This window comes from Vitis riparia, chromosome 2, assembly GCF_004353265.1.
Source record: "Vitis riparia cultivar Riparia Gloire de Montpellier isolate 1030 chromosome 2, EGFV_Vit.rip_1.0, whole genome shotgun sequence".
Classification (NCBI taxonomy): domain Eukaryota; kingdom Viridiplantae; phylum Streptophyta; class Magnoliopsida; order Vitales; family Vitaceae; genus Vitis; species Vitis riparia.
Genome location: NC_048432.1, coordinates 17,644,153 through 17,663,672, shown reverse-complemented (window position 1 = coordinate 17,663,672; position 19,520 = coordinate 17,644,153). Strand labels below are relative to the sequence as shown.

Below are 19,520 nucleotides of genomic sequence, written 5' to 3'. Positions count from 1 at the left end.
GTTATCATTTATATAGGAAACGGCAAAAGGGCATGTTGGAGCTCAAAATTTGAATGCAAATGTTGATACAAAGGATAAAACTTCATGGAAGAAGCTGCCCTTCCTCGATAATGCCAAAAGGAATTAATTTATCTCTTAGGTTGACCATAAAGAATTACAGAACAATATTCTTATCAGTCCGATTTGCTAAGATGAAAGACGAAGGTAAGAATGAGAGTAACTTGTATCTTTAGAACTTGCAATTTGTTGGTATGATGCTTCACATTCTGCCTCTGATCAGATCCCATGACACAAATCCCATTACAGCTGCTAAAATCACAGGCGCCCTCTGTGATGGTGAAGATGAATTTGCGGCAGGGATGGAGCCAAAGACGGTGGGGTAAGAAGTATCAGGCAAAGCACTAGGACCATAAGAGGGTGAGAATGCTGATGAGCCATTTCCAGAAAGCACTGAAATTTGCAGCTTCTGTTTCTTTTCACAGTGACCTGGAACTGCACTGGTGAAGTAGAATTCGCCAAGGGAGGTTATGTTGAAGAGGGAATTACCATTGTTCATATACAAGATTGGATCTGTAAGGTTGCAGGCATTGAAAGACTGCCCTGTGACTTGAATCACTGAATCTTGACTTGGTGGGTATAAGAACACTGCACGGAGATAGCATACTATCAAAAAATGGACAATGAAGGCAATAACAAAAAAAATGGGAGTATTCAAGATCAATACATGATCTACATACCCATCCTTGTAGGTTTTTGGCAATGAGAAATAAACCAAAGTCCAGATCAACCAAGAAGAGGAACTTACGGAGAGAGTCTCCAATCTTGAAAATGTGGTTCTTGGACCAGTTGGTGTAGACATGTGCATTTGCAGAGGAGGGTATTCCCCAAGCATCCAAATCTCCAACCTTGTATTGGTAGCAACTCACTCTGGTTTGCACCAGCATAAGAAACTGAAAGGCACACAAGAACTGAAATCTTGAACTTCTAAGATTGCCCATCTTCACCTTCTCACCCACTCACCTTTTCTCAAATCTAGGAAACTCTCAATGGGAAGATCTTATTGGCCTGAGTGTCGGAAGACAGATTGGAGGAGATAAAGGACAAGTTGAAGGAGAATTTTACCTGAATGACCCTCTCCCTTGTGATAATGACTTGTCATGGTCCAGTTGTCTAAGTTAATAGCTACAAGATCTGTTCTTTTAGGTGATGTGGCCGCAATAACAGTAAATATCTAATGAACTTGATAGTGGAGATCATCTTATATGATAATGAGTTGCAAATTAGACCTACTGATGATGCATTCACCAAAAAAAAAGTCTAGGATAGAAGGGGTTTCATCGATTTTTCAGGGGTAGATTTGGGAAGAGATCAATCATATACAAAATAATAGCACATGGGACAGTTGGATATACACTATAGGTACTAAAAGAAGCAGAAGGGAGAGGGGGATTTTAGCATTATATTATCATCATGTGGATCAGAGAGACCTGTCTCCTTTTTCACATGGAGTGTCATCTGATACGAAGCCATCTCTGGAAACTTTAGAGGCCAGTTGGTCAAAAGAAAGTGGGTTCAGCACGGACCTTTTAGGCTTTCATCTTCATCAGCAGTATCAGAACTAATATCTTTCTTTTCAGGGTTGGGTTAAGAAGCCGGATTGAATGGAAAAGCAAGTGTTTCAGCATCTCCCTAAACTATTAATCTACAACCCATCAAACACCAGAACCTCTGTCTACTGTCCAAGAATAACCATTTTTTCAAGTCATTAAAACGTTTCCTAAGCTATATCTCTTAGGTCAATTCCAAAATGAAATTGTGATTGTAGTGTATGCATTATTGATGTCATGATAAAATGCAACTGGTATATATTCAGTATGTCCATGAAAATAAAACCATGGAGTGCTACAGAAAACAAAAAAAACAAGAAATAGCTGAGCCCAAGAATCTTAATAATTTCCTTTGTATTTCCCTTAATCCGATTTAATGATTAGAAAAAAAAAACCATCAAATCACCAAGATGACAAAAAACTTTGAACTTCCTAACATTAACATCTTAGGGATATATAACCAGTATTTATACAGCAACCATTTCAGAAAACACTATTTAAAAAGAGGTACAGAATTCGTCTCCTCCCCAAAAATCATTTCTGTTATGTCAAGCCCAACAGTCAGTGCCCCTTTGTGATACTCGATAGGCTCAACAATTAGGAATAATTCCATACTATGATGGCCAACAGCAAAGCTAAATGCAGCTTCAACAGTAAATAACAAGAAAAAGGTAGTCCCACTTCAATCAGATATTTAATGATTCTGCCTCTGTGTCCCTCTCCTTCCAATCTTGTGGCCCTGTAATAAAATGTATATGCATGACATGAGTACAAAAACTTTTTATCTAGGATTTGGGATGGTCTGCTAGACTCGAACTTTTCCAAGTTCTTATGAGTTTTGATCAAGGATTTAAAGCAACAAATATCAGTCTAGGAATTCATAAGTGATACACATATGTCATATCATCCTAAATCAAACTAATTCCAAGCATTTCCAAATTTCAGAATGATTATCCTCAAGGTAATTACAGAACTTACTCGATCTTTGGCTCTCTGAAATCATCATGAGCCTCCTTTGCAACAGTGTTGCCACAAAGAGGAAAATCGAGCACATGCCAAACATGACAGTGATTGGAAATGCATTAACCTTCAAAAAGGGAAGAACAAACCAATATTTAGTGTTAGAGAGGAGCAGAGAGAGATAAATTATCCCTATGGTTAAGAGAAGAAACCATTAAAACAGTACATCAAATAAGATCACCAGAAAGGTTAACTCAACCACCTTACGAAACTGATCTTGTTTTACTCATGAATGAGAGTATGATCTCAATCAGGTCGTCTGGCAAAGAACTAAAGGGGAAAAAGGGAATATGAAGAAACCTACTCACATTGTACAGCACAATGCACACAAAGATATTGAGAGGAATGCGGAAGAAGTTCATGATAGTGCTCCGTGCCTCCTCTGGAATGTATTGGGATCTCATCTTCATGATGGAAGGCCAGAATATCCCCACACATGCTTCAAATGTGCAGAAGCCAAGAAGCTGGATACACCCTTTGAATGAAATGCTTCCACCTTTCACATCAGAAGGTGCTACCAGGAACTTTTCAGATTTGCAGTCAAATTTAGAAATAACTGTCAGTATCTCCATGATGAAATAAGATACTCAAATTGATGTGTTTGAAGAAATTAAGGAATCAGAATCCGGGCCATACATTTATTACAGTGGGAAGCAGGAGAGAGGCAGATGAGATTGTAAACACAATTTGCATGTAGCTTTCAACTCTTGTTGATGAGCGGGCCATCAGTCGAGATGCAATTGAGCTTCCCAACATTGAAGCCAACATGAAAGTTGCAAAGATGAAACCATGTGGAATTTCCTCTTCATTCGGACTCAAAGCAGGAGTCCAAAGGAACACAAATGTGTACATTGAACCTTCAAATAGAGACTGTATTGCACCCAGCAATGCTATTTTCTCATCTGATCCACATGAAACATAACAATATTAAAATAAAAAGAAAATAAAAAAGAAACTTCCAAGCATATAAAAATAAATCAAAGAAGAAAGAAAGAAAATATATAAATGATCCATAAACCACAATGGAAGATTTTGTTATTTTCAAACTTTTTGTACAAGGGCAAGGACTGATATAAAACTTGACCATGGGTATTGTAAGCAACCATTATAGTGATTGTATCAGCTAATTACAAGAAACAAGTACAGGATTATCCGCCAATTGATAGGTGCCACCTAAAATGACCTCCTAGGGAAAGGATAGCACATAGAGTATGCCATCCAGTCATACAATCAACTTAATCAAGTTAATATGAACAATCAAAAAGTTCAGTATAGGTTCTAGGGCCTTTTTTTATCTTTTCCATTTTTTGATAGGCAAACAGAGAGGATATGATAAGTGCCCATCGGAAAAGGAGGCATACCACAAGGTCTATAGCCTTCACCCAAGCAGGGTATATTTATCATTTTTAAGTATCCTGGGTTCACAACTTCAAGGCTACAATCCACCAAACATTTTACTCACATACACATTCCTGATAGTATTTATTCCTATACAAGTGCAATGTAGGTTGAAATTTAATAGCAAGGAGAATTAAGTTGAGCTACCAAATCCATGTTCACTAGACGTAATTTCCAGCAATGAAGAAAATTAATATAAATTTATAATAGTTGAAAGTAAAGCAAAGTTAGAAATTCACCAGATGCAATAGCTACAGCAGCACCCTTAAATTGCGTAAGCAAGTCCTTGCTTTCTGAAGGATCTCCATAATTTTCAGTCCATGATGATAATATGATTGCCATACCGATTGCAAGAAAGCATGCAGCAGCATCAAATGGAGCAACAGGACCAAGGCCTAGAGTATCAACTAGTACATTTCCAAACAATCCAGACAGAATGGCAATTAGACCATTGCCAAGAAATATTGCCTTAGAGAATGTAAGTGACAGCCACTGTTGTTCAAAACCCCTCTGCACAAGCAAGGAACACAATAAGAACCAACATAATATAACAAAACAACACAACATTATATCCCAACTACTTGAAGTTAACCACACGAAGGCTTTTTTTTCCATAGGCAATAGGAACACAAAATCAATGTCAAGTAGCTGTTAAGGAGTCCTAAAAGAGGCTATTGCCAAGGCCAAGTAAATGTGGGCCATTTCCCCTGGAATGGCTAATTGTGATGCAATTTCTCCGGCGAAAAGCAATTCAATTGGAACACATTACCTTCTGTTAAAATAATCAAATGGTAAGAATCAGCTGATCACAAGTTGGGACTGACTTACTGGAATGCTAAGAATGTGGAACAGTTCTCACCTTGTTGTGTTCTGCAACTAGCCATGATTCAAAGGCTGAAAAAAGCAGAGAAGTAGCAATTCCTCCCAATATACGTCCCAACATTAAAATTTTGTACTGAGGAGAATGCTTGGTGATGCAGCTCAGTATATAAGTTATGCAGTAAGTAACGCATGCCCTCTTCCGACCCCTAAATTTGGTGTAGAAAATATCATGAATCAATGGATCAATTAATATAGACTGGCAAACAAACAAAATCAAAAGGAAATCTTACTGTTTATCAGCCAGAGACCCAACAATTGTCCCAAACAACATAGAGGACCCAAAACCAGCAATAAACAGTTGCCCAATGTCCCCCTTCCCATAACCATATTGACTGTAGAGGTAGTACACATAAGGACCCTGCAACCAGTCCCCAGCTATTGCCACAATCAAATAAATCAGTACAACCTTAAAAAAAATGGAATCAAGAAAGAAGCTAACCCCACAATTATCTTCAACTCAACCAGTTCTTAATGATTATCATGATGATAGAAACTACTTTCAGCATGTTGCAATTTATAGCACCCATTAAATTAAGTTCTGAGCAACTAGATAAAAATCCATGTGTAGCATAACGTAAAGGCCAAAGAGGGATCAACAAGCAAAAAACACAATGAAGCCTTTCTTGAAAGGATTTATCTGGAAAGAAATGGGTTACTAAAATAATATTATTATGAAAAAGGAAAAAGAAACCAACCAGATCAAGCATACATTTGAACAAACCGCACATTCATTTGATAGTAAACATCAAAAGACACCCAAGAACACCGATTCCTCTGCGAAATTGTCAGAAAAATAAAATAAAATTTGAATTTAAAAGGCTGCCAAACTTTTCCGCACCCCGAAAAACCAAGAAAACCCAGACTAAAGCCAACTTAATACACCTACTTGGCTTAGTTGAGTAGAGTCAGAAGACTCAGAACTCACCCTTAAATTCTCAACAAGGGGATGAGAGGATCGCAGAGAATTGTCCTATTCTTGCATTTCATCAGAAAAGAAAGAAAGAAAGAACGAAAGGAAGGAAGAAAAGGAGCGTTTGCGACCCAATTCAAGCCCTAGATCCGAGGAGACAAACGGCATTGATCAGATCCACTAACATTAGCAAAAAATATGGATAACCTAGATCTAACCCGTATCAAACAAACAACACGGGCGTAGGGTCAGTGTGATTCCACCATGAATAACCAAACCCCAGATGAAAAATGAAGAAAAAACTTGAGATCTAAGCCTACCCATCATAAGAGAGTAGACGAGGAGGTAGTTGTTCTTAAAGGAAGTGAAGGCAGTAGACGTATTGATCCGATCCTTGCTTGTTTTGCTGAGCTCCAACGCTGCCACCACCGCAGCGAGCCCCCCGAACACCAGAAAGTAGAACACCTCCATTGCCGAACCAGATTCAAGAAACTGATTTTCAGAGAAAAATATAGCTCGAAAGGAAGTTACAACTCACAACAGAGCTTTGTCTCATAAACCCGAATTTGTAGTTGAGAATTGAAAGCGATTTTCTTGAACTCTTGTTGATTTCCCGGGAACTCGATTCCCACCCCTCACCAATAGCCTTTTAATTCGTAAATTATAATTATTTTCTTTACAATTTAGCTTCTTTTTTCTCTCTCTCTCTCTAAATAGAAACTATGCCAGAAAATCCATACAAGAGAAAATAAGAGAAGAAAATTTACAGATTATTTAAAAAAAAAAAGAAAAAAAAGAAATATCATTCTTAATTTTTGTTTTTTTAGTGATTTCATTTTTAAGACTAAATTTAAAATATTTTATGGACAAAATTTAAGTGATTATTACATCATGCCACCACTTGATAGAATCAGCCACCAACTTGCATGTGACCAACAGAAAAAAGGTTGAAAAGAATGTCCTACACAATGGTTTTCTTCAAACAAAAGTTTCATATTTTAAAGAAAATTTAAATGATCATTGCTCCAAGCACTAAAAATATTATAGACTTGGAGTGATGGAGTGGTATGTTCTTATTTCTTAAAAGTATATATAGCGTGAATCATAAATTTTATTACATTTTTTAGCAAAAAAATTGGATTATTTAGAGAGGGTAGGTAAAGTGCACTTACTGAGACTCAATCACAAGGGTATTATGGGCATTGAAAATTGTAGGTCTAAATCATTGAAAATTGTGGGAGAGTTGTATGGGAATGTCACATACCATGTTGGAATATTTTCAAAATAAATGGAAACATGCCTTTTTAAAGGTATGGGTCTTCATAAATGGGCATGTAGGCAAGTAATGCACCTCAAATTAAATGGACGCATCATCCAAATCCTCTAAATTGAATGGTGTCTTGGGGTCCAAGGATGGTCATTTTATCCTTTCATTAAAGGGATAACATATTAAAAGGGATGAAATCTTCCTCGGAAAACTAACCCTTTACATTTTTTCAATCTAAAAAATATCAATTTTTGACAAAAAAAAATACCCTCGTATTTTTCTTGCAAAAGTAACCATTTCTTTTAAAAGATATATGTAAATAATGAAAATATTAAAGGATATTTATGTTAAAAATTGATTACTCTTTAAATTCAAAAATGGGGAAGATTAGTTTTACAAATTTGGGATGTTTTCATCCTTTTTAATCAATTAATCATTCGTTAAACCCATTAAATTCTTTGTTTATCTCCAAATCTTCTAGAATTCTATTTTCTTCATATATCATATACTACTATTCTATATGAAATTTATAGATTTTTTCACAAGCTTACTATATTTTGAGGGTATTTGGAATTTGCTTTCATCAAGTACACAAGAGACAAACATAAATTCATTTTTTCCCTAAAGCCTTGTTCATCATAGAATTGTTGAAGACAAATAAAGTCTTGAAAAGAAAGCATTATTGTACCCATTATTTTACCTCCACTTGTCTTAAAATATTATTCTATTGAAATGACATCATTGTTTTTCTTTGCGATTATTTATTTATTTATATTTTGTGAAGTTGAAGCAATTTGGTGTTGATGACTTGAGGATAAGGTAGAAAAAGTTACCAAAATCAAAATTATTGTAGAATGTATAACTTTAAGAGAGCGTGTTAACTTTCAAGAATAATGAGTTCTTAAACTTAAAGATGGAAAGTGACTCAAGAATAGTAATAGATCTGAATATTTATAATTATGGTCGTATTTATAGGAAAGCAAATAAAATAGCAAACTATTTGACTAAAAAAGATATATAGCTTTTATAAAGTTTGATTTTGAAAATTATTATGGTTCATCTTTCAATCGAATTGTAGGCACTCCTACTTCATAGTCTCTTTTCATTGAAAAAAAGTTGCATTTCCCACTAGAAAATCTTAATTTGGTTTGAATGTTTATTACACTAAAACCGATAACGAAAAGATAGAAATAAAGCAATTGCAGTACTAATGGACACATTTGCAATACCATGACAAACTCTTTATTTGATCATTATCATAATATAATTTTTAATAGTTTACCACAAAAAATACCCACTAAACATTTATATATTAAAAAAAAAAAAACATATATAATATCATATGCCTCCACAATGAGAGAACTTGGATAAATTTGACAAAATACAAATAAATTAATATCTTAAAAAAAGAATAAATTAAATATCTTAAATTAATAACTTATACAATTATTTTTTATTTATATATTATATAAATTTATTATTTAAAGATTATTAATTTATTAATAAATAAAATATTCATTTATAATATCTTATATTTATCAATTTATATTTGTTAAATAATATTATATTCTTAAGCTTAAATATAAATAATTTATTATTAAAATATATTTTTTTAATTTAAAAAATAAATTATAATTTAATAATTTTTAATTAAATTTTAAAATAAAAAAATAAAAAAATAACTAAAGTCTCAGTTGGCAATTGAGACTTTAGTTCAAAAATGAAATCTCGATTGTCAATTGCGACTTTAGTTAAAGAATGAAGCCTCAGTTGACAATTGCGACTTCAGTTCAAATAATTGCTACTTAAATTAAAAAATAAAGCATCGATTGCCAATTGAGGTTTTAACTAAAATTTTGAAAAAAAATATATATTTCTATGACATGACTCTTACATGACACTAAAGAGACCAATTTGAACATAAATTAGATAGAGTGATTAGATCTAATTTTTTTTATTTTTTATTTTGGTATAAATGGGCATTTTGACCCAAAACTCTTGAGACAGCACAGCCAAGAGAGAAACTTCAATTAAAGATGAGAACTCTAAGAAGAAGAATGGTGCATATGTCATCACCGTGGAGTTTGGTCTTCATAGGAAAGCATGTCGTCTTTTAAAGAAACAAAAGAGATGGTCTATATCAAATTTCATGAGCATGATATTTGAGTTTAATGTTCTCAAAGATGAGGAACCTTGATAGATACATTTTGATGCAATAAAACATATATGCAAAATCAAAGTTATTTCATTTCATATGAAGTGATGAATGATATGAAATGTCAAACTGGATTCCCCTCACTAGATTTGAAATGTCAAAACCATCACAGCATCATTGCTAAAAAAATTTGTGAGTTTGTCTTGGGAATGGCAGAATGAGGAACCCATAGCAATGAATTCCAATTCTCCAGCCTCAGCCTCCTCTAACCCCACCCTACAGAGTAATGCATTTGGTGAAAGCAGATTCAATTTCGCAAAAACATTACATCACACAAAGATTTAAGTAATGATTTGGTAGTTTGTCCAGGTTTTGGGAAACAAAGCAACCTACACCTGCATCTACATACTGAAAAAACTTGACCGATCAGAGTTCCTATTTCCCCATTTTCAGAGCTTTTATCATGGCAAGAACTTACAGAGAATTACTTATTTTTCGATTTCTGTATCTCCCATTACTCGCTCCAGTACTTCTCATCTTCTTTAGCGTTCTCTTTCTCATCGTCAGAGGCCTTTTTCAACCCCATCTTGAACTTCTTCACATCCTCGACCGCAGCACTCCTGAACAACCCCACATCGACTGCACCAGAAACCATGTGATAGCCTCGCGACCGTATATCATCTGGGGAATCATGCGGCATAGCGAAGCCAGCCAAGTAGGCGCCTTCCCTGGGATTTTTCTTCGTCCCCAACACGCCCTTCTCTGCAACCTTCATCATCTCTCTCACCTTCTTGTTCCCTGGATCCCACAAATATCCCATGCTTGCGCTCAGATCCGTGGGCCCCATTTGGATGCAGTCGACCCCATCGACGGCGGCGATGTCTTCGATCTTCTTCACAGCCTCTTCAGACTCGACCTGGCACATGATCAACAACTCCTCCTCGTAATTGCTCAGATACCCAGCGTCGATGCCGTAGCTCGACGCCCTCACGACAGTGTGCGCCGACCCACGAACCCCCGCCGGTGGAAACCGGCAGTACGAGACGGCTTTCCTCGCCAATTTAGGGCTGTCGATCATCGGAAACATGATCCCTTGTGGACCCAGATCGAGGGCCTTTTTCGCCCACGTTGGACAACTCTCTGGGAGCCGAATGATTGCCGGAGTCCGAGTAGCGGCGAGGGCGTGGAGGCAGGGTAGGGCGTCGGAGACGCCTCCATGGCCGTGCTCCATATCAACGACGACGAAGTCGTAGCCAGCGAGGCCGGCGATCTCAGCGAGAGTGGGAGAGAAGCTGAGAAGGAAGAGGCCATAAAGGGTTTCGCCATTGTGGAGACGAGACTTCAGGGATCGGGAAGGCACCGGCACCGGCACCGAATTGTCGTAGGCGATGAGATCGGAAGTCGTGTTGGAAAGCCGGAGTGGAGCTGGGGATTGCGAGAGAATGGGGTTTAGGGTTTTGAGGTTGAATGCTGGCTTTGAGAAAGAAAACTTCGGAGAAAGAAGGTGAATTAGGGTTTTGGAGGGTTTAGGAAAGTGGGGTTTCGGTTGGGTTGAGAGAGACGAAGGGGGGAAGGTCACCGTAGCCATGGCGCATTAGCCTTGAAGGATATCTATTCGACTGAGGGTATTTATTAATAAATAATACTGTAATAACACTGATCACATTGGGATTGGGATTTGGTTAAGGTCGTTTACCGTTTGGGTTACGGTCGTTGGTCATTTTCTCAAATGAATTTGGCTGTGAATAAGCGGCTGAAAATGAAGGCTGTTTGGTTCCGGGAAAATATTAAAGAAAGAAAAATGATTTTTTTATGTTTGATTCTCATACGAAAAATATTAAAAAAAATTAAATATAATTAAAATTAATTAAAATTTTATATATTTTAAAATTATTTAATTTTTATATTGATGAGTTAAAATTAATAAAATGAGTTTGAAGTAAAAAATAAAAATAACTTATCAACTTTTAATCTATTTTTTATTTTCTTTTATTTTTTCTTTTCTTCTATTTTTTCTTTGTATTTTTTTTCCCTTGCATTTTCCCTCAAATTTTCTGAGAACCAAACATAGCCGAAGGGTTTTTCAACCAATGCCAAATTTTATGAAAATGGTGGATGATCAGCTTGATGGGCTTAGGAGGGTTTATATTAAAATGATGGTGGATGATGAGAGGTGGCCTGTGGGCATGGCTACAATGGAGGTAAATGTTGTAATCAGATATGAAAATAAAGAGAACAAGGGTAAGGAAAGAGAGAATCCTGGCTTTAGTTTGAGTGGCTCCATTTCAGTCTCCAAATCAAGGTAGCGATTACAAACCTAACTTTGAGCCTGTGGCCTCGTAGAGAAGATAATCCGTGCGCCATGGGAATTACAAACCTAACTGCATGGGAAGGTTGTAATAGAACATGATATGAAACAAACTGTTCTAATACTGAATGCATCTTGAAGAATAACAAATATAAGTTAAAATGTACTTTATATGGGACAACACTATAAAAGAAACTAGAGAACACTGTAACAAGAATTAGACCAAGATACTGAAAATTGGGAAAGAGCAGTATCAAGAAACCCAGATCCCTTCCCTACTCAAATGCCACGAGTACAATGAAAATAACAATTTGTTTTGTTCTATCAATGCTTAGAGTTTCAACGCATCCTTAGCCATAGCCAGAGCACCCTCGTAGTTTTGATTTCCACCTATAAAACCGCTCATGTGGACAAAAACACAACCAGGAATGCCTGCTTCTCTTGAGAGTTCATCATCTCTCAAACCTCGCCATTGAGATGGGAGAGGCTTTCGGCTCTCAAATTTATCAGGGGCTATTGCCACTGCCTGCACTCGCCAATGTTTGCTCCTGTCATCCTACAATTGCACACAACATATCAAACAAAACTTGCAATTAGAAACTCTAGTGGCAACATCAACGAGATAACCTCAGGGAAAGATTCAAAAGAAGAGAAATCACATGAATATTTTCTCTTTATTTTGTGTTTTCCTCGGGTTTCTTTGAAGGACCTGAAGCCCCTCAAAAAGAAGGCCACTTTGAAGGACCTGAAACCCCTCAAACAGAAGGCCAAAGACCAAAAGAAAATTAAAAACAAGTGTCATTACACTACCTCACCCTCTTGACCACCCAGAGCAGGGAGCAACTGACTCCCAATTTAACACAGCATGTTTAAGATTATTAGTCAAATTGAAATATGCAACCTGCTACAGAATCATAGCATATCTTTCCTCCCAGAGACCGATCAAGATACATTAAGTAAAAGCTACTACAAAATTTTTCCCTTTAGCCTAAAAACACTAGAATGGAAATAAACAAAGAGGCTCCTTAGAGCCACTGCTTCCTTCAAATGAATATGTGGGATTGTATTTCTAATGAAGGATAAATTCTTTATTTTTCTTTATGGTTGCATGAGAAGAAACAACCCCCCAAAAAATCTGCAGTGCTAACTGCTACATAACCAATTATGCATAAAATGGATGAATCTTATGAAAATTCCAAAAAAGGTTAAGAAGTGGTGGATGATAGATATGAATACCTGGTAAAGAACATATTTAATGGGAGGATCAATCTTCATTTCCTCTTCAAGCTCAAACAAGTGAAGCTTCCACTGCAGAACATAAAAATTCTTTATCAGAAACTTCTCGACTTCAGATTACATGGTTGATGTGGCCATGTAGGAAGCCAAGAGATAAATTAGGTATGTCTACATGGCACTAAATTATGTAAGAGGATATCCTATTAGCACTGGCATGCTTCAGTCAAGAAGAATCAACACCACGTTATGGCAAAGGAAGTATCTTGTCAGCATTAGAAATGATAAGCAACATTCTAGTTATAATTTCCTACTTGAGTGAAAATTTTCTGGAGTAGCTGTGAATGGACTAAAAAATCAGCCAGATTGAAGTGTTAATGTGTTCTCCCCTTTGTCTCCTTTCTTTTTTTTTTTAACTTCCCAGAACTGGAGACCGGATAAATTGAGGTTTCCTGATTTATGAGAATCCTAGGTTAAGCTAATTCTTCTGCGATAATCAAGCAACTCAAATGTCGTGATGAAAATTGCTCTATCATTGAATTTGTTCTTTCTTGAATTATTGCCACATGAGACAACCTCTGATAGCCTTAATAGACAAGAATATTTACTTTCACGGCCTCCCTATTAAAGCCCTATCCATTAAGCACCACCTTATGGTTCAAAGTATTTAGTTGCTTCAGTACAAAAACTAAGACAAAGTAAAGCTTGATTGAGTTAATTTTAAGAACCTGTTTAACTTACTCTTTATCTTAGAAACTCTTAGAAGTTTTCCCAACCTATAAAGCATCTGACTTGTAAATGAACATACCTAACAACTTTATAAATGCTATATAAAGATATAATACTGGGTCAAGCAAAAATATGAGAAACTCAAGTGCTGAACAGAAGAACATGTCAAAACAAAAATGTAAAAATCAAAGAACCAAACATCAAACTGGTAGCTTCAAAGATAGGATAAAGCAGATAAGGATTTGAGCTGGCCGAAGAACAAAATCACATAAGCCAATGGGAAAATAGATATCGCATACTTACAGGGCAAAATCTATTCAAAACCATGATTTCCCCACTAGGATCAATATCCATTCTTGCTGCCAGACATTCCATAACAATTGACCGAGCTGGTAACCATGACTTTGCATGAAAACGAACATTCTGAGAATAGAAGAAGACTTTTATGAGTTAAAGATTTAAAAATAAAAACTATAAAGCATAACACAATTTACCATTTCTAACCATGACACAGGTTTTCATGCAAGATTTTAAAGAGCCTTCATAGACAGGTGTTTCGAGCCCCATGCTCCACCCCCAACCAAAGAAAAAGGCATAAAGAAACAAACTCATGCATAATCAGTAATTCTGAGAAAATCTCACATCTAAAAACTCACTGCCACTGAGATTCATTGCTCTTTCAAAGGCCTCATTTTCCTTCTCAGCTGACTGATCAGGATCCATCCAGTCCAAATTCAATTTTCCAACTCTTGAAGACAAGTGTGTGTTATTCACATATCTCGGAGGCTGGTCTGTATCATACTGATTGATCCCATTGTCAACCGCATCAACTGCCTGATATAAGTAAATAATAATGTTAATAAACAATAACATTACAAATAATTTGAGTTCTACAAATAATGATCTACAATGAATGAGATCTTTCTGAATAAAAACATACACCCATACCACTTGTAGACCAATCCACATAAGGAATATCGTTTGGTATGAAGAATAATAGATGCATCAAGAAAGCACAACAAATGATCCATAGCTTTTAACCAAGTAAGTCAACATAATCTCGGTAAAAGAAAGATATAACTTGTTTTTACATTAAAAATATACCTATATATATATGTGTGTGTGTGTGTCCATGTACATACCCATCAAGAATATGCATATACAGATCACGGGCAAATAACCATACAAAAATACATTTATGCACACAAGCACTTAACTATGCTTAATCATATAAGAAGCTTGATGTATATATACTAAAACCACATACATTTTAGACTTGCTAGCAGGCAAAACTAGAACCACAGCCCTAATATTTACCAGGCAACTGACAGAAACTATGAATTTAGAGTAATCCACTTCATTGTCAATGGAAAGTAAATAAAAACAATGCGTTTTGGATTGCTAAATTTAGTACCTCCATGAAGCTTTTATAGACCGCCAAAAATAACCGTAGCACATCTGGATGTCCTTGATCAAGCTGAAGTTCCTTAGCTATTATCTCCATTCCAAAGTGCTTTAGAGTCAATCCGGTCAGATCATGTTTCAAGGACCAACAGATAATGTAAGTAAAAGGCTATTTTAAATGGAATAATCCGCTAAATGGAATGGCATAATCCACTGAAAAAAATCAAAGATTCAGAATGGCAAAGTCAATCCCAATTCCAATCACCCACCTTGTACACAAGGCCGGCACTGCTGAGCTTGGTAGAGAACCCGTGCCCAAAAACCTCACCAAACCCTTTCTGGTGATGATCATAGCGATCACGACTTGGATCATAAACGCCCCCAACGTCAAGCACAGCATCAAGGCCATCCAACACCTGCAAGCCCAAAACAAATCAGAAACAGGACGAAGCTTTACGTGGAATAATCAACCAGAAACTCATCCTCTGTAATGGAGAAAGGTAAACCAAAAAAGAAACAAACAAAGGAAAACTCCCAAGCAAAAAGGCTTCACATTTCTAAGCACCCAAAACCAGTAAAATAAAAATAAAAACAAAAAACTCACAATCCCTTCACCACCCCACCCCCCTCTAAATGGGTTTCGGATTCCAAACCTTTTGGTCTCGGGTTCGAACGATTTGGGCGTCGCGGAACTTGTCAGTGCGGCGAATCATGAAGCAGCCAAGAGCTTCATCGCAGTGGAAGCTGCCATTGTGCGTGCCCACTCGCTTGAGGCCTGGAGCAGTGGAGAAAGCAGAAACCCTAGAGTGAGCCATGAGAGGAAGCGTCAGGTATCTGGGGAAGAAGAAGAGTTTCTCTGTAAACCCTCTGGCTCCGCTCAACATGCCTCAGCCCCGTGCCTTTGATTTATAGAACCTAAAGCCCAAGACTTCAACTATCTACTGCTTTTTCTTTTGTCTTAGGTTAATTTGGGGGTGCTCCTCACAATGGGGTACGATTTTATTAGGAAGTGTTATCATAGTGGAAATTATATGTAGGTTTTAGGAATAAAGAAAGTCTTTAAGGACTGTTTGGATCACTTGGGTTTTATTTATGGATATGGTCTTTCATAATAATTGGAAAAAAAAATTGTTTCAAAAAGAAAATTTTATTTTGTTTAAATTGGGTGTGCAATTGTGATTAATATTATGTAAAATTTTAGGGAATTGATTTGGTATCGATTAAATTTGTAATATCAAGATTGTATAAGAATACAAATATATGAAATTATGATATAAATAAAAATTAATAAGATACAAATAAATAAAATTAAAATATAAAAATACAAATAATTTATAAAATAACCGAAGATAGTTATGTTCAACTTTTATAAAAATTTAAAAGAAAGAAAAAATGAAAAAAAACGTAAAAAATAAAATAATAAATTAAAAGTTAATAAATTATTTTATAAGTTACTTTAAATTTATTTTATTTTTCTTTTAATTATTAAATAATTTAAATTATATAAATTTTAAATTATATTTGGTTTTTAAAAAATAATGAAAAAAATTAACATATTTTTTTCATATTTAATTTTATCATAAAAATGTAAAAATTAAATATAATTTAAATTAATTAAAAATGATATATCTTTCTATAAAAAATTAAAATAAATATAATAATTTATTAACTTTAATCCACTTTTTCTTTTCGCCTTATTATTCTCTGTTTTTTCAATATTTCATTAGTGATAATATGCCTCCCTGAAATTCAAACGCGTGGAAGAGGATAAGCCAAAATCCTCGCAAGGTCGGGAGACTCTACGCCCATGGCAGTGACAATCAATTCCTCCGTATTGTCTTGTCGAAGCCCCAGAAGCATACCCACAAACATCTTTAGCGTTGCATATCCAACTTGCACCAAGGCATTCAACAGAGCTTCTGCAGTGTCTCGAGCTGTATTTGTGAAATGCAGCTCAGAAGAGAGCGAAAATGGTGGTTTCAAGGAGGCGTTGTCTGGTATGGTGGGCAAGCAAGTAGAGGAACTGTTGAACCGGGAAGAGAACAGGGTTTTGTTGGAGGGGTTGGAGAAGGCGTCGCAGAGAGTGGAGAAGGCGAGGAGGGAGCTGGCTGAGATTGAAAAGCAAGAAATTGAAGCTAAGCAGTTGAGGAATTACATCGAGCAGCTTGAAGGCAGAAGCTCCGAGGTCTGTTGCTTTCACAAGTTGTTCCTCTGTTGGGTGTGATTGAAAAATGCTGTTTTGAGTCTTCTGACTTTGTTGAAATGAGGATTTTGGAATTTTGGTGGGTTTTATTTTGTGGGTAATTGGGATTTCTCCCTTTTGTTGTGTGTTTGATTTTGCATTGGAAAAAATTCGGAGGCTAAGCTTTACAATATGGTTTCTCAGTTGGGAATGATAGAAAACTTGTTATTCTGCTCTTTTGAAATGAGAATTATGGAATCTTGGAAGGTTTTAATTTTGCGGGTAGCTGGAATTTAAGCCGTTTATTGAATGTTTGATGTTGTACTGAAAAAAATTCCACCCTGTGAGAATTCACCGATGCGGGTTTAATCCAATTGATGCACAAGCTTAAACCTGCGCATTGAATAAGATATGAAATACGAATCATGAAATTAAAGGGGCATTCCCAAACTATGAGAAAGCATGGGCATTGTAGATGAACTGAGTTTATTTTGTCGTTCTACCTTTTTCCATTGAGCTCTGTGTTTTTATGGCTTCATTGATTTAAGTGATTGAAATATCCAATGTTGGCAATAATATCGAATGTCATGCAATTCAAGATTGCAGAATGCCAGAGGGAAATATTAGAAGCGAGAGCAAAGGTTGAAGAGGCAGAGCGCTCTCTGTCAATAAACATGGGTGAAGATGGAGATAGAGATAGTTTCTTGGAAACAGAAAGCAAGGAAATTAACAAAGAAGAGGAGAGATTAGAGTCAGTAAAAGCAGCACTTGTTTCTGCCATGGTTGGTACCTTTGCAGGGCTTCCCATATTCTTAACTCAGGTGACCAGCAGTTCTCAGCTGTTACTCCCTTTGGCAATCAACTTTGTCAGCTGTGCATTGTTTGGGATTACCTTCCGATATACAATAAGAAGAGACTTGGACAACATTCAGCTAAAGACAGGGACATCTGCAGCTTTTGGCTTTGTTAAAGGTACTATTTATACCTATTTGCTAAAAAACAAAGATTTCAAGTATGTCAAAACTATAAGGGAAATGTTACATTTTTCCAACAACTTCATGACCAAGGACACTGCAGTTCAAGATTGATAGGAAGAATGGATTTTGCAATGCAGGTCTTGCTACACTTGGGGGAGGATCACCTTTGGAATTGGACGCTGGAAGCTTCTTGTCACATGCTTTTGATGGTGTCCTGTATGTATCTGAGAATCTTTTTATCTTTGTTTTTGCTGCTGTTGGTCTGGATTTCTGCTTTAAGATGAGGTTTTTAAGTCCTTTTCCCATCAAAAGTTCAGTTTCGAGGACCAAATAATGGCAAAAGCCACTCCACTAGATACCATGTTTCTCTGTTGAGGTTGATACTTATGAATATGCTATTTATGGCTACAATTCGTAATATGTTCTGTGGCATTTTTTCAAAATGAAAAACTAACATTCAGTTATCAACTTTTTTGTGTGATGACCAAGATAACTTGATCTTCTTAAATCCTAGGTTGTCAGGCATTGAGAAGTTTATGGTTCATGTATGCCAGCACCTACTCTGTGCTAACAACCTGGTTCTACTTAAGCCAAGCCTCAACCCCAATATTTGCTACTGGAGCAAACTGTATGGTTGTTAACCTTACCTTGACCCTGGTTGATGCCATGGGTTGAGCTAGAAGGATTAACTTGAACATTATCAGATAATATTTATCTTTTTTCTGAAAGGATAAGCAACTTTGGTATCTCAAATATTATCATTTAGAAGTGCAATGTGTCCAATAAATCAAGATAACTGGCTTTTATTGTCATGATCTTTTTTTTTTTTTGGATAGGTAAAAATGTGGCTTTTATTGTCATGATCAAATGCTAAAGAAGTTAGCATTATAAATAGAGCCCAAATCATTATAATTATTATTTTTTTATGAGACCCCAAATCATTAATATGTTCATCATCAAATTGTCCTTTTGTCTTTGCTCCTATGTATCTTGGTATACTCCGTGTATACTCTTTCTTTAGCCTCTTTGGCTTTTAATGAATTTTCCTTTACCTATCAAAAAAAATCATCAAAACAATTATGTGAAAATTAATTTGTTGATCATCAATACAATTATATGAAAATGATTAATATTCATAAGATAAAAACAAAAATGCCACATGCATACCTTGCTCTACAATATTAATGTCATGCTATTCAAGAAACTAGCGTAAAACACATTCTCATCAAAATTTTCAACACATGTGAATCCTGGATCTTAGAAGTCCAGCCCACATTTGTCCATAGGAGTTCAAATTGGACATAGTGCAACCTGCTCAAGTTACAAATTTCCACATTATTGATGTAATGTTAGTGCAGATTGATGCTGAGCATGTGCTCATAAAGTACTATCTACTTTTGTGAAAAGATTTCTGAGTCATTGTCTGAAGCGTCCTCTCTGGAACAAGA

At 36.0% G+C, this 19,520-nt stretch overlaps 5 protein-coding genes across 6 annotated transcripts; 1 reads left to right on the top strand and 4 right to left on the bottom strand.

Annotated features, from left to right (window-relative positions):
- Positions 1-35: 35 nt before the first annotated feature.
- Positions 36-1,848, bottom strand: LOC117907670 (stellacyanin). The gene is made up of 2 exons (XM_034821295.1): positions 806-1,848; positions 36-645 (listed from the first exon to the last, which is right to left on the bottom strand). The coding sequence occupies exons 1-2, from the start codon at positions 996-998 to the stop codon at positions 260-262; spliced, it is 579 nt and encodes a 192-aa protein (XP_034677186.1). The 5' UTR covers positions 999-1,848; the 3' UTR covers positions 36-259.
- Positions 1,849-2,018: 170 nt separating this feature from the next.
- On the bottom strand, positions 2,019-6,528 carry LOC117907655 (molybdate-anion transporter-like). Of its 2 annotated transcripts, none has more exons than XM_034821279.1 (8): positions 6,138-6,528; positions 5,138-5,282; positions 4,885-5,053; positions 4,265-4,535; positions 3,264-3,529; positions 2,936-3,151; positions 2,586-2,694; positions 2,019-2,346 (listed from the first exon to the last, which is right to left on the bottom strand). In XM_034821279.1, the coding sequence occupies exons 1-8, from the start codon at positions 6,286-6,288 to the stop codon at positions 2,294-2,296; spliced, it is 1,380 nt and encodes a 459-aa protein (XP_034677170.1). In that variant the 5' UTR covers positions 6,289-6,528; the 3' UTR covers positions 2,019-2,293. The 2 variants fall into 2 exon arrangements, with proteins under 2 accessions (XP_034677170.1, XP_034677178.1); XM_034821287.1 differs by lacking the exon at positions 6,138-6,528 and adding an exon at positions 5,603-6,107.
- A 3,002-nt stretch (positions 6,529-9,530) lies between these two features.
- Positions 9,531-10,859, bottom strand: LOC117906868 (2-keto-3-deoxy-L-rhamnonate aldolase-like). The gene has a single exon (XM_034820126.1). The coding sequence runs from the start codon at positions 10,825-10,827 to the stop codon at positions 9,754-9,756; it is 1,074 nt and encodes a 357-aa protein (XP_034676017.1). The 5' UTR covers positions 10,828-10,859; the 3' UTR covers positions 9,531-9,753.
- Positions 10,860-11,651: 792 nt separating this feature from the next.
- LOC117926483 (UPF0160 protein) lies at positions 11,652-15,872 on the bottom strand. The gene is made up of 7 exons (XM_034845584.1): positions 15,567-15,872; positions 15,183-15,329; positions 14,924-15,022; positions 14,152-14,343; positions 13,813-13,932; positions 12,784-12,855; positions 11,652-12,103 (listed from the first exon to the last, which is right to left on the bottom strand). Exons 1-7 carry the CDS (start codon positions 15,795-15,797, stop codon positions 11,879-11,881), a joined length of 1,086 nt encoding a protein of 361 aa, XP_034701475.1. The 5' UTR covers positions 15,798-15,872; the 3' UTR covers positions 11,652-11,878.
- A 784-nt stretch (positions 15,873-16,656) lies between these two features.
- LOC117904676 lies at positions 16,657-18,540 on the top strand. The gene is made up of 3 exons (XM_034817410.1): positions 16,657-17,098; positions 17,695-18,067; positions 18,210-18,540. The coding sequence occupies exons 1-3, from the start codon at positions 16,721-16,723 to the stop codon at positions 18,404-18,406; spliced, it is 948 nt and encodes a 315-aa protein (XP_034673301.1). The 5' UTR covers positions 16,657-16,720; the 3' UTR covers positions 18,407-18,540.
- Positions 18,541-19,520: the final 980 nt, after the last annotated feature.